At 50.7% G+C, this 14,359-nt stretch overlaps 1 protein-coding gene across 3 annotated transcripts in view; it reads left to right on the forward strand.

The window, feature by feature from the left end:
• The window catches only part of da (transcription factor daughterless), a 127,492-nt gene that overhangs the window by 32,950 nt on the left and 80,183 nt on the right, over positions 1-14,359 (forward strand). Inside the window, exon 1 of one of the 3 annotated variants that reach the window (XM_084607252.1) lies at positions 10,017-10,555. The exons of the other annotated variants lie outside the window; for them this stretch is intronic. Coding sequence (XP_084463378.1) covers positions 10,343-10,555 — 213 coding nt within the window. The 5' untranslated portion in view covers positions 10,017-10,342. Of the gene's footprint in view, positions 1-10,016; positions 10,556-14,359 lie in introns of those variants that run through there. 3 annotated transcript variants of the gene reach the window in all.

Below are 14,359 nucleotides of genomic sequence, written 5' to 3' on the forward strand. Positions count from 1 at the left end.
GGTGATGCGTAGTCCCGACGGGCATGTACCCATAGTCTCGGTGCCTTGCTGCTTTGCTTTTGCGTCGCTTTGTTCTTCAATACAGACATCTAAGGCTTGAAGAGGGTGGTGGTGAATAGCCGGAGCGGTGTGTAATGCGTCGACGCCGACGAGCTTGCGCCGTGTCACCTCATTTCCCCCCTTCGCTGTCCCGCCTCCTCCCATATCTCTCTCCCTTTTGTTCTGTGCGTTTGGTTCCCTTTCCTGGCGCCTTTCGCTTTGGGCGCACTTGTGCCGCTGCCTGCCTCGTTACACGATACAGTGTGCCCCCAGTGCCGCCCTCATTTCGCTTATTATTTCTCTCCCCACTTCGTCTCCTGAATGCAGTGTCGCTGGCGGGTCCCCCCGTTTCCGGCGTTCGTTTGGGTTCGCTGCGTTTGGAAAGTGACGTCACCTTTGGATCTCGCTGAACGCTCTCCCTTCCCTCCCTTTCTCCTGTTGGGATTGTTCTGGAGTCCGAGTCGGCCAGTTGGCGATAATGGGTTAGCGCGGCCGTGATATTCGGTTCGTTCGATTTGTGACAGGGGAATGTTTCTTTTTATTTATACCGGTTGATTGTTGATCTGTTTCGTAGTACCCTGAAGGTTTTTGTCCGGACTGGTAGATGTTTTATTTCCTACGAGTGTCTAAACTTTTTTGGTCTAGTTGGGGGGGGGGGGGGGGGGGGCGTGTCCCCCAGTTATTTCTCGCTCCCTTTATTTAGGGGTGGTTCTGTCAGCTTTTTTCCGTTCGCAAACTTCTTATTTCCTTGTACTTAACTGGCAGAACTGAGGAAAGGGAGAACTGTGCCTGCAATTTTTGCGAATTGCGCAGTGTGCCTGCACGGCTTCTACCGTGTTTTGGGGGTTCTGTTTCTCTCAGCTGACAGGTGAATGCAGGTGGTTCTTTTGCGCGGAGGTGAGTGCTTCGAATTGCACGGCGAACGTGTCGCGACGACTTTCCGATCACGTTTCCGATCACATGCCTGTATCCACAGCGTCCGCGCGTTTTCCTGCGTGTTGTCGTACACCGTCATGATGAGCCGCGGGGAAATAAAAGCAAACAAGATAAAAGATTCACCTGCGCCGCATTGGTGGTGATGTGCGCTGAACCACGATCTGTGGCGCGGTAGTATGTAATGTTCCCGACCTCGGAAAAGGCGGGAAAAACTAAAGAGAAAAAGTTCTGGGAGGGGGTTTCACGCACACACAAACTGCTCGTCGGAGCGCGTCTGCCTAGCTGCCGTAGGATCCCGTGACTTCTATCTCTGCGCGCTTTTTTTGTTTCTTTTTTTTTTTTTTCGTCCCGGTCGTCGACGAGCGCAGGTGCGCTTAGAAGGAAAGTGGAAGCCCCATGGCAGGGCACCGATTTTGTGACGTCAGCACATCTCCCCCCCCCCCCCCTCGTCTAGTAAAAATTTAAAAAAAATACAGGTTGGTGTACGACTTGTCACCGCTTTATAGTTTTTGCCGTCATTTCTTGGTCGTTATTGTTGCTTTGTTTGGAGCATTGAGCTTTGACCGAAGCTCCTGGTGATCGTGCTGAATACTAAGGCTTGCGGTTTGTCTTGGGCGCGTGTTATCGGCAGTTATTAGAATCGAAATTCTGTTCAGGCCACTAAGCAAAAGCCTGCGATGCCTGGGGATATAGTGTGGTACCTGTGAGTGCGTATTGCCGTGACGCTTCTCCTTTCCGCCCTGACCATTGACGGCTGATGTTACATTTGCTTTCGCTGCTGTGCCCGGAACTTCCGATTGCAACCAATGCGCTGTCAGCTTCGAAGCGGACTCCGGCACACTTCAACGCAGTGACGGCTAAAGTGGCCTGCGATCGACGAGTGCCGTTCATGCTCGCAAGGGCGCATAAACCTGCCACCCTGGGACAATCAAGGGAGGGGGGGTTCCATTTGTTTTCTACTCTGCTGCTCAGTTCTGGCGCGGCGCACGTGCGCACTTGCCCCGTGTACAGTTGCGGAAATGATTGAGGTCGTTGACCTTCCTCGGCTCGTGTCTAACACGAGTTGTTTTTTCCCAACTGCAGATGGTTGTTGTTATTATGCAGGGTGCAACATGACTTCACTGTTTTGAGATATATTTCTCTTTTTGCGTGTGTGTGTGGAATGAGAGAGGGTGCACAGCCCACCATTATAATTCTACGAGCGAGTATGTATGTATGCATCACCCTGCCTCAGCGCGATCCTCAGCGGTCGTTAGCGTCGAGATCACCCAACTGGCGAGAACTTCACAACTGTGTCGCCCGAAGGCGTTCCATGAAGAAATGGGGGAGTACGTCCGGAAGTGTCGTCGTCATTTGACCTCGCGACGATTCGACAGTCAGGCAGTATATAAAACGTAATCTATACACATTGGGTTTTTCGGCGGCATTTCGGGTGAGCGGCGCAGGCATGCATGACCTCTGGTCCGGCACCGATTTCATCGGCCACGCCGCGATATACCGAGCGGCGGGCAGTGTCGCGTCGCCTATCGGAACCGGAAATCGGCCCCGTTGTGCAGGTTCATTGAGCTCGATCTTCTGGCCGCTGGGGCGAAGTGGAGCCCGAGTCCTCGTCCGCCCACGGAGTTCCTCCGCGGTAACCACAGCCGAGCGACGTCCCACGACCGGTGATTGGGATGCGCTGTGCACCTCAGCAACGATCGCTTTACCGTCATTTATTTAGTTTTTTCGCTTTTAAATCTCGGTTTCGAGCGAGCGGTGGAGGTAGAATTGCGATATGGTGGGCGTATCGTTATCGGCTGGCGGCCCGCGCGCGTAACGGTGCTGCCCGCTTCGTAGGCACGGAGACGCATCGGATGTCGCCGCCGTTCTCTCTCTTTTGTGGAGCCATCGTGATCATTATTCGAGAACCCGCTCTTTTGGATGGATACCGTTATGAGGTGTAGTCGGCTGCACGCGGGTAGCTTTGGAAAGACCGTCAGCGCCGCTGCAGTTGCCATGAGTAAAGTGTACTACTTATGGCGACAGTTCACGAATGAAGAACGTTGACCGTATCTGTTAGCGCGGTCGAGTCAGATGTGAGCGCGTTCAGCGAGAAAGTGGGGACAGTTCGTGCACCAGTGGGTGGCGGTGCACCCGCTACCGTTCAAAGAGAATGAAATCAGGTGAACCTTCTGGGGTGAAGTTTTGATTTGTACGCGTAAGCTTTAGCGAGGAACAGGCCGTCTCCGTCTAAGGCGCCGAGAGTGCGCCCGCGTGGTAGATTCAAACTCTCACCGCATGCTCACTTTTAGGCCGCGCTATCACATCTTGGCCACGCTTCTGTACTGAGCTATACTCCGTTTCATACATCAGGTGCAACGCAGCGAAAGCTACGCAAGTAGTCCGCAAGAAAAAAAAAGGAGGCGTATCACTACGCGCTCGTTTTGTGGCCGAGTGGTTCCTGCGGAAACGGGACTCTATTCCGAGCATACACGTTTGCAATAACTTGCTTCGCATGCCTAGACATCTTCGCAGTGCGGATGCGCACCGAAGAATGCGCACCGAAGAACCATTTTCTCGAAAAGAGATGCACAATGCGGAGGGCACAGCCAGCGCCATCTAGTGGCACAGCTGGTAAGGTTGCGGGGCAGCGAAAACGCGACACGAACAAAAACGACAAACAAAACATACAAATTCACCGAATCTGATCTTTTGTCCCTGAAAAAGGTGCTCCTTATGAAGTTGATGGCAAATATAAGACGTATTAAGCTTGCAGACAAAATAACTATTATTTCCACTCGTCAAGAGCAGGCACTATTTTTTATCGCGGATGCGGAAAGCGCAAACAAGAGCTGTAGCTTTGGCAGTGTTGCACTTGATGTATGAAACGGAGTATAGGTGACAGAAGGGCCTGTTACGAGCTAACGGCGAGGCCTCTGCAACTCGTATATGTTATTGTTTTCCTACCGCATTTGTAAGATGGAGAGGAAGAAGTGGTCAACGAAGGGGCGATGTCCCTTTGACTTTTAGCGTCCGTAAGCGTGAGAAAAGCGTGGTGCACCCAACTTAATCATAGCACGGATAACATTACAATCATTTTCTCACTCTCGCCTTGTAACCTGAAGGGAGCCCTCCGGCACAAGTTGGTTCTCTTAATTTGAAGGGCTCTCTGAAGCGCCACTCTGTGCCAGCCGACTAACGGAGGAGCGTTAATGTTCGGACACTCGTGGTGGGTAGCCTGCGGCGGACACATGCCGAGCTGCTTAATTTGTCTCGCGAGTGAGTCGGCGCAGCTCCCTGATTCATATACGTGCGCATCAACTTTCCAGGCAGGCGGTCCACGTATCCGGTCCTACTCATTCTCGGTTGCCCCGCAAAGCGCGCACACTTTTGGGCGTCGCTTCAAACGAGCACTCCCACCTATCGGTTGTCTGCGCCGTCCTGTCCGAGGAAATTAAACAAATTTAAAAAATGTGTGGAAAGCTGGTCACCGTGCCTGGCTAATCCGTCGACCGTAGGCGCGCGCGGAACGGCGCATCGTCTCTCATCCAGCCTGCCCTTCCACGCTTTGCATGCATTAAGTTGTTTAACGGCCCCGTGTACCGGAGAAGCTCTCCCAGCGTGGGCGTGTCGCCGAGCGGCTGTGGCCACCACAAAAAGTGGGCGGCTTTTGTTTCTTTCGCCGACGGCTGGGAACTTCGGCGGTGCAACTCGCGCGGGACTTCTCGCGTTGATATGAGAATACGCGGGGAGGGGGCGTAGAAGTTTTATTAGGCCGAGTGCGGACATTCGGTTGCTCAAGGCGGTGACAAACGTTGTAGCGCCCACTCGTACCGCGCGGTGTTTAGGTGATGCTCCCCGCGCGTTTCCCCGACTCCAATTTGGCGTTATTGCCTTTTGCTATCTGCATGGGATCATCTGAAACCGCGGATCACGCGTTTCAGGCTACTACGTTTTTTTTTTCGAAGGAGCTGGTTTCTTCAAGCTTTGTAGCGGGTATCTGGCGGGTATGTGGATCGCAGAAGAAAGTGCAGTTTGCTCAATGGCATAAATATATGTTCGGGTATTGGTTTGGTTTTGAGGGCTTTAACGCCCCATGGTGACTCAGCCTATGAGAGACGTCGTAGTGGAGGGCTCTGGAAATTTCGACCACCTGGGGTTTTTTGTATAGAACAACAGGACGGGTGTAAGAGAGGGACGCTATAGTAGGCCACGTGCTACTGCTAGTGGAGCAGCGGAGGCCCCGCTGTCTGTGCGGCGTCGTCTCCCGTAAAGTAACATGCCCTAAAAGGCGTTCAGAATAGCTTAATCCCGTACCCTTTGTACGGAGGGTCGGCAACACGGGCGCAGTCTTATGTTGGTCGTCTTGAGGGGACGAAGGGGGAAGGTGTCAGTCGTCGTATGGCTCACCCCGCCTTTCTGAGTGTTGCAGGAGTCTTTCACTCCTATTTTATTACTCCTGTTATTATTATAAGTCTTCGAAAGGGAGTGCCGCAGAGCATATGCCTAATTTCCTCTTCACCGCTTTAAGGCTGCCGCCGTTCTTTAGAGCATGCTCGATTTTCTCCACGTTATTTACTTCCTTGCGTCGGACACTTTGCGCCTATTGATTACCTTTGATAGGTCTGTCAATTCTATCCTGTCTGTTGGGTTGGAGGCTTTCATGCGTTTCATGATCAAATCTTTCGTCAGCTTAGAAAATTTGCCGGTACCATCTCCCACTACCCTACCGCCCACTTTTACCTCGCGCTCAGTAAAGATATCTGTGAAGGTATCGTTTATCGCTTTTACAATACGGTAAACCACTGTAAAACAACTCAAAAGTGATACCGCAAGAATGTTTTATGTAGGGCCCCTCCCTTCCGAAACGACCAAGGCAAAGAACACTGTGCAGATGGAGGTGCGAGTAGTGCTGAAGAAAGTTCAAGAGAAGAAACGAGATTCAGAAAGCTTACACCCATGGCTAACGACCACATTAAAAGAAGACAACTGTCACTGCATAATCAGACCGTAATAGACACACTGCCGTGGCTCGCTACTGTGGGCCCAAAGGTTCCCCAGCAAAACTGTCCGCAAAGCCTCGCTACTTTGGACCCAAAAGTTCCCCAGCAAAACTGTCCGCAAAGCATCGCTGCTTTGGACCCAAAGGTTCCCCATCAAAACTGTCCGCAAAGCGAGTTGTCCGTAGTAACGAACCGCGAAGAAAAGCACGCAGTTTTTGGATATGCGGGCATATTACCCCAGACACCATAATGATTGAAATAATGTGGTGTAACTTGACACGCCTATAGTGGTCGTTGATAGCTTAATGGCGTATATCATATAAAATGAGGACTTCCAAAACAACTGTTCGCATACACGACAGCAGTACCCATTACTGCTGAAAGCAACTGAATGTAATTTTCTGCTCTGCACACGCTGCAGAAAGTTTTTTTATTCTTACTTTTTCATGACCATTTCTGCGGAAACTGCACAGGAAAGCGTGAAGCCGCACATGAAAGTCGCCACGTCTCGTTTACGTTTTTTCAGTCGCATTGCTGAACTGACCTGCTCTTTCTCATCACTGTTCGTACTAACGCTTCGGAAATACTTGGTCTCAACGGGTTCTGTGCATTTCTTCCTTGTTCATTGCCGGAACAGCGATTTTTGCCTTATTAGAACGCATCAACTCTTTCGTACGATAAACACCAGCAAAGTAAGGGACGGTACGAAAACAGGAACGCAAGTTGCAGTGGCGCCATGCCGTGCTGAAAACAAAAGAGTTGTTTTTTTTCTGTTTTTACTCGGAACCCAAAGCTAGCGAAGTCGCGCTGGGATACCGAATTGGTTCGCTCCTGTGTTGAACACTGAGCTAGGATAACACATTACAAACTACGGATTTCACTTTGCGTCAAGTTTTGCATTGTGATCATGGTGCAACTCGTGCTCACGAAAAAAAAAAAAAAAAAAAAAGCTTGTAAGCAGTCAAGCCATGGCGATCCACTTCATGGCGTTGCCATGTCAGTAAAACAACGCAATTGTCAGGTTTAGGTACTGCTCAGCCGCCGTGCAAAATGAAAACAAACAAACAAACATATAAATCAGTTTGTGCTGAAGGTTACATGAGGCAAAGCGAAAACTCCGTGTACCATGAGCGCGCCGAAAAACACGCTAACGGAGAGAAATAAATTCACACTGAAGCTGGCAACATGGACGCCGCCAACTTGTCAACGTTATTTCCCCATCGTACGTGAGAGCCTGGTATGATAAACTCAAACCTTACGAGGGACTTTAGCGACCAAAGTAGTGAAAGGCGAAAGCCCGGATGCCGCATTCAGGTACGCAACTGGCATAACCGTCCCTTGTGAAATGAGAGACCCAAGTTGGCAGCTCCTGCCAGGGGACCACGGACGCGGATATGTCGTCGTTCAATGAAGACTAGTCGTTCATTTGTGTGCCACGTCTTTACTCATAGCTAAACATCTAAGCTACACCTTGATGTACACTGCATGCTGAACCATAAGCGCAGCCATGGAGGTATCGCTAACGAAATTCAACCCGGTTTAACCAGAGCTAAACCAAAGCCAGTTCTTTGGAAACTGCACGCTGTGTGCACCATCGCGAACGCGTTGACGGAGATAATGGAGAGCGTAGGGTACAACTGCACGGTGCTGAAGGATGTATCGACTTGTTTAACTTGCTTGGAATGCCTTCGTTTCGACTTATTTTTGGGCACACATGTAGTCTTCTAGCGCTACTGTGCTAGTACATGCGAAGGGAGCCAACAGCCAATGATGCCAAGAAAAACAGTTTTTTTTTTTTTTTTGTCACTGTGAAGTAGCAATATAACCGGGAATTAATTGGCCGTGAAGTAGAATAAAGACAACCACATGCCACTGATCGGATGCGAGCCCACCGGAGTATGGTGATTTTAGGTATCGATATCCCATTTCGCATTTTGCTTGGGAACCTGGGCATTATATACCCTGGCCATTTTCACTCTCCCTGCAGACGACTCCTTCCCAGATCTATTCCAACTCCGAGCTCGAAGGATTAAAAGCCTAAAGGAATCAATTTTCTAATCTTCGTGTCTGGCTGTATGACAATTAATGTTCAGTGAATTATTTCTCTGATCCTCGCTCGTACTTATATCTTGTCTTGTATTCATTGTTAGTTAACCTTCTGTGAAGTTGTGTTTTTCTGACATCTCTCTCTTAAATAGCACCTTGAATCCTTTTCTTTCGTGTTTCATGCCTATTATACCTTTACTGTGATTGTGTCTTACTGCGTTTGAAATGGTTTCTTTTTCCGGGCTATCAAGCCTTTGCGAAGTTGTGTGCGCTTTTGGGAATAAACATAATTGATATCACGGCTAGTAATAGTATTATCATCATCTTTGATCGGTATTCGCGGGTAGGCCTCGATAGCGATAACACTTTTCTCGCAGTGAAGGGGGTAAGCGCGCGTGCTCTTGTGTAGCTAGCAGAGGCTCGAGCGGTGCCGCGGCCCGGATAATTTAAACGTATTGTGAGCAAGGGTGCTCGGCCGAGCTAAGGAAGCGAGAAAGCACGGGCGTGTGCGTCTGTGTTACGGCGGTGCAGCGAAAGACAATTACGCTGCTGTAGCGGGCCGCGGCGCCGGCTTTTTCGCTCCGCTCTCTTGTGTGCTGTGTGCGTGCGTGCGCGCTCTGTCTTCGCTGCTGGAGCCAGCGATTCCAGTTCATTGCTGCGGAAAATGCAGCAGCGAAGAAAGGGACGAAAATGACGGCGATGATCATGACGACGGCGGTTGAGAGCCTTCTCGGCGCATTTCGGGTCTCGCTGCCGCCGCGCCTGCTTGCCGCTGTTGCTGCTTTGACTGTCGTCTTCTCCTTTGGGAGCTCGGCGTTTTTTTTTTTTTTTTTTCTCTCTCTCTCTCTCTCTTTTAGCTTTCCTCCTTCTCTGCCTGTTTTTCTTGCTTCTTTCTCTCTCTTCGGAGCTTTCCTGGCTTCGGGAGGACGCCGCGCGCGAATCCCGGTTGCCTTCCTTCTTTCCTTTCTTTGTTTTTGCCCTCGTCGATATTACTTTTCGCGCCAGACTTCTTTTTGTTTGTGATCTTCTTTACTCGCCACGGCTCGCTCTCTCGCTTGTCCCTTTTGTTTTCTGCTTTGTTTCTGGCAGTGCTCGGGAAGTTGCGACGCTGTTTATTGCGCATTTCCCCATCTTCTGTGGGCTTTTGTTTTGGTTAGCGGGGATCCCACCGGTCGAATGCAAGTCGTTCGCCCGAGAGAGGAGAGGGAGGGGCATGCGGGACAGAGTGCGCGATTATGTTAGGTCGCCGGGAGGAGTAGAGGGGGAGCGGATGCCACATATAGAAAAAAAAAATATGGAGCGAAAGGTTGGAAGAAGTGAGCAATAACGTAGAAAAGGACATGCTCTAAAGGGAAGGCGCAAAAGCGGGGCGAACGGGAGAGAGTAGCCTTGCTTTGCACGTGGCTTCCGTGCCTCCTTTCTCTCTCTATAGACGCTGTTCTTTCCCGCTCTCACTGCGCTTTTCCTCTCGGCTGTCGGATTTTCGTCTCCGGGCGCCCCCTGTCTCCTCATCTCCCCAGTCTCCGTCCTTCGCGTTAGTGTGTGGCTGTTTCGTCCATTTTGTTTCATCCCGGTGGCTGCGTTTTTACGCGTCTGTTCGTTTTTCTGATTCTACTTTGTACCGCTCGTTGCCTGCGCACTGCTCCCCGAATTTCGTTCTTCCCTCTTTAGTTCGTGCCGTTCGGCGCGCCGTTTTCTCTCCTATCTCTCTCGCTGTTTCTGTCGCGCCTCTCTTCTTCCCCCACCGCGTGGTGAAACTCTCTCTCGGAGGTTGGGGGGAGAGAGCACTCGCTCGCGGCAGCATCGGCGACGTCGTCGTCGAAATCTCTCTCTCCTCCTCCGACTTTCCGCTCTCTCGCTCGTTTGATTTCTCCTCTCCAGGCGGTGTGGTGAAGCTCCCTCCCTGTTTTCTTTGTTTCCGCCGGCGTTTGGAGCGGTGCCGCTTTTTTCCCCCTCCCCGACGCGGTGGCCGAACGGGCGGCGAGCGTGTGGTGAAGCAACGGCGCGACACACGCTGCCAAGCACGCAGCGGCGATAGTAAGCGTACGCAACTCTCCTGCGGTGAAGTCAGCGCGTTGGCTTTTTCTGGTGGGTGGTGTCTGCCGCGTTCGTCCCGAGTCGTCTTCGCCGCCGGTGTTTCCAGAGAGTTGCTGCTGCGAGCATCGTCGTCTTCGTCCCTCGAGGAAGAAGCCAGGGAGGGTTTCGGCGCGTGTGTGTCGGTAGTCGCGCGATGGCCTGTGCGTCGCGTCGGCGGCCTGGTGCTGTGATCTCCATCGTCGCTTGATGTGGTTGTGCGCGCGCCTCGGGCCGCGAGCAGCGTCTTGTTCGCTGTCGCCACCATGTTTCCCTACGAGAGCGGCGGCGGGGGCAGCCAGGGGGCCATGGGCTTTCTCGAGGCCGGTGGCGCCCAGGTGCACCAGCTGATGGCCGCTTACGAGCAGCACCACCAAGGCGGCGCCGTCATCAACGGCCACCATCACCACCACCACCAGGCGCAGCAGCAGTCTGTGCACAACCATCACCACGGTCACCATCAGATGGTGCACTATCAGGTGAGGTCTCTGCCCACGGAGACCACGTGTAACGGTTTGCCTCCTTTCGTTGTTCCGTGTGAAGGGAAACAACACTCGTGGTGCCGTCGTTGTCTTGCTCGCAGGAGCCTGGTCCTTACACAGCGATCGCTTTCTCCAGGCAGTAACACTGAGTCCGCATCGCGCGAATTAATTAGCTTTGCATAGGCTTCGGTCCTGCAGTGTCTTCTGAACGTTTTCACGTTGTTCATCAAATTGAACGTTTCCTTTTTTTTTTTCTTTTTTTTTTCTCGCCGCCAGTATGCAAGAAACAGCGTACATGTGCTTTTCTCAGACATCTTGCTCTCTACAATGACTGATTGTAATCTTAAACGATCCAAGGCCATTTATTTATTTTTTTTTTCTCTCTAATAGCAAGTCGGTGCATACTCTACACGGGTCTATTGGCGCTGTTCGTGTAAAAGTTCTTTTCATGACGTGACAGCACTGCATGCATTTCTGATGCTGCACTAGCCCCACCGGATGGGTGGTCTCCGAAACTTGGCGCGCTCACCCTCCCATTCTCGCACCTGTCTGATGAAAAGAGTCTGTGGGCCAGTCAGCTGCTTTCCCGCTTTGGCATGTTTGACTCGCACTCGTGGCTCACGTATTGTGCAGCAGCGGTGGCCCGGTTTGACGAATGATTGCCTCCTTTCCCCTCCTCCGACCAGGGATTGTTGTCTCGGCGACCGCCAGTCATTGTTCGTGGCCCGTTCGGAGCGCCGTCGTATTTCCCGCTCGTGTTTTTGCTTTCTCGAGACGCGGTGACGTTTTTCGAGTCTGCTAGTGTGCGCGATCAACGCGCTTTCCCCGCTGGACACTCGAGCCTGTCCTTTTGCGAGCGCTTTATTACCGCACGACATGCTTTATTTTTTCGTTATTCGCAGCTTACAAGCAGCGAGCTGTTTGCATCGTTGCTAGTTGCATTTGTGAGGACACTACACTGCAGTGCGCAAACCAGAACAGAGAAGGAATTGCACACTCAAATGACAGGTCGCAAATTCCCTCGCGTGTTTGGTCTTGTGGCTCATACGCGGTAGGAAGGAATCTGGGGAAGCGAGAAAGGGTGGACGTAGTAGTATTCAAGGTGCCCACCTGTGTCTGTGCTTCGCACCGCTGTGCTTGCTCGCGTCTCTCCCCCCTCCTGCTGCAGTTGACAACTAGCAAAATCGGGCGTGTCCGCTTTGCCCCAAAAGTTTTCCTTTTTTTCTTCAATGAACAACTTTGATTCAGACTGCCTTGCTCCCCCTGCTCTGCACACAGAAAGAGAAAAAAAAAAAAAGCTGAGGAGTTAACTTGGAGATCAGCCATCTGCATTGTATCTTCTAGAGGTGGGCCGTGGCATGCGTGCAGATAAACCCGGAGCTATAAGAAAAGAAAGGGTCAACGGCGCATTCCTCACACCTTTTCCAGCCAGCACCCTATCCCAAGAGCAAAGAAAAGAAAATTAACTAGAAGTTGCTTTTGTAAAGAGAGATTCAAGAAATATAATGGCGGTGGGCGCTTGCTTGCTCCTCGCATTCTAAATACAAGCTCTGAACCATGTTTTTTCTCTAGGAGGGGGGGGGGGGGGGGTATTTTGGCGGGAAAGCTGCTCTGCAGGTTGTTTAACTCATTGGGGTGAATTATGCCACCCGCCATAGACTATACGATAAACACGTGGCCTGAGAGGTGTGTATTACAAGCTCAGCGCTCGTTTAGAATAAAGCTTTCAGGGGGGGGGGGGGGGGGGGGTAATTATGCTTTTTTTTTTTTTCGCTTTCTCTATCTTTAATGCCCGAAATCTCTTCTAGCGGGCGCTCGTCGATTCTTTGTGTGCTATTAACGATTAGCCAGATGGCCTGGATGCACGATTTGTGGGGGTTCGCTAAATAGAGGCGCTCTTCGCTGACAGTAATGCAACTGTTACGAGGCACATAAACCGGGGAGGAAAGCAATAATAAAAAGAAATGTAGAACACTTTAGGCATAATAGTTGCATCATTTTAAATACACAAGAAGCGCTTGGGGATATATATATATATAATAGAGCGAAGGGTACGCTTCATTTAAAGAAACATTTTATTAGACTCGACGTTTCGATCGGAGACCGATCTTTCTCAAGAGTCACTCTTGAGAAAGATCGGTATCCGATCGAAACGTCGAGTCTAATAAAATGTTTCTTTAAATGAAGCGTACCCTTCGCTCTATTATTTTTTAAGCAGCCAAGTACGTTAAATGTTCTCGCATCCTATATATATATATATATATATATATATTGCCACGTGCCTAGCGCCGCGCGACAGCCGTGTTTGGTGCCGACGACGACGAAGCGGTTGTTGGCACGAGCGGCGCGCTGGTGCTGGACTCTGTGATCGGAACTACAGGCCGACCTTATTCTCGGGTACTCGGTTACGTGTACCTTCACGGCTCCCTGTGACTTCAGTCGTGACAATATATATAATATATTTTTTTTCCCCTCCCTTCCTTGCCGTTCGTGCTCGGGTTGCGAACGCGTGAAGAGTTTATGGGGCCGGTGCAGTCGCTTTTTTTTTTTTTTCTTACGCTGAGCGCAAGGAAGGATCGTCGACCGCACGAGCTCGCTCCATCCATTTATTAATCGATGCTTTTAACCAACGGAGGGTACAGGTGTGTCTCTATGTTACGTCTAATTAACATCGGAAACTGACTAGGTGGAACGTCACGTTCTCTGTGGCGCCAGTGTTTTCTACCCGCCGCTTGTTGTCGCCGGAAACGAACTTCACTCTACCAAGCCCCCAGTGCTCGCCGGCGTCACGCCGTTGAAAAAAAAAAAAAAAGAAGGGGGGGGGGGGGAGATGCTGTCGCATCGCATTTACTGCCGCCAATGAGGGAAAAGAGTGGCGACTGCTGCTTGTCGACGACTTGCGTGCTCCGCCGCGTATGGACGGTTGCTGCGGAGCATGCGTTTTATTTTTCTTGTAACTGAGCGGTATATCCGTCGTTACTGCGGTTTTAGCGCTTGTGACCTGCCTGATGCGGTGTTTTTTTTGTTATCACTCTGGGGCAGCTACCTGCTGTCGTTTGTCCAGGTTTTTTCCATCTTTTGTTTTGTTCATCTCGCCTTGTCTGATCCTCGCCTCCCTCCCTTCAGTCGCGACGTGCTTTCGTGTCCAGTTGGGAAGCAACCGCGAGGTACTCGAGAGCACTAATAAATTTACGCGCACCCGATTTTAGCTTCGTAAGAACTTTCGTAGATCTCCACTTCATACGAGACACTCCTCCGGGCAGCGCGCTGAGGTTTCGCATTCGATTTCTGCACGTTTTATTAATGTCTTGCATTGTGTTATTTAATGCGTGTTTTTTTTATATATATATATATATATATTTGCGTCGTACCAATCACGGAAACGTTTCGCGTGCCTTAAATTCGTTGTAATCGGTGCCGTAATGCAGCTGAAAGCTGTGGGTGATTACCTGGATTCAGCAGCAGGCGAAGGGGATCTTTGCTGCCAAGCGAACTCTTTGTGAACACCTTTTTGCAATGTTTTCGTCTTCCCCCTAGGCAGCGGGAGATCGACCTATAGAGGTGGCGCCACCGTCGCTGCGATAGTGTGGATCAGCAGTCGGAGGCAGTAGCAGAAACGTCCAAAAGTCAAATTTTACGGCGGGTTTTTGTGGTAAGGAAACGTGCCCGCTGTAATGGATGAGTGGTTTACAGTTTATGATGTAATTTGGACGAGAAAAAAAAAAAAACTGGCCAAACCTAACGAACTGTGGATTATAGAACAAGTCGTAACTACCTATCTTGCGTGACATCCTATAGCAC

The sequence above is a fragment of the Amblyomma maculatum genome, chromosome 6 (genome assembly GCF_055883805.1).
Source record: "Amblyomma maculatum isolate TAMU_Amacu chromosome 6, ASM5588380v1, whole genome shotgun sequence".
Taxonomy (NCBI): Eukaryota; Metazoa; Arthropoda; class Arachnida; order Ixodida; family Ixodidae; genus Amblyomma; species Amblyomma maculatum.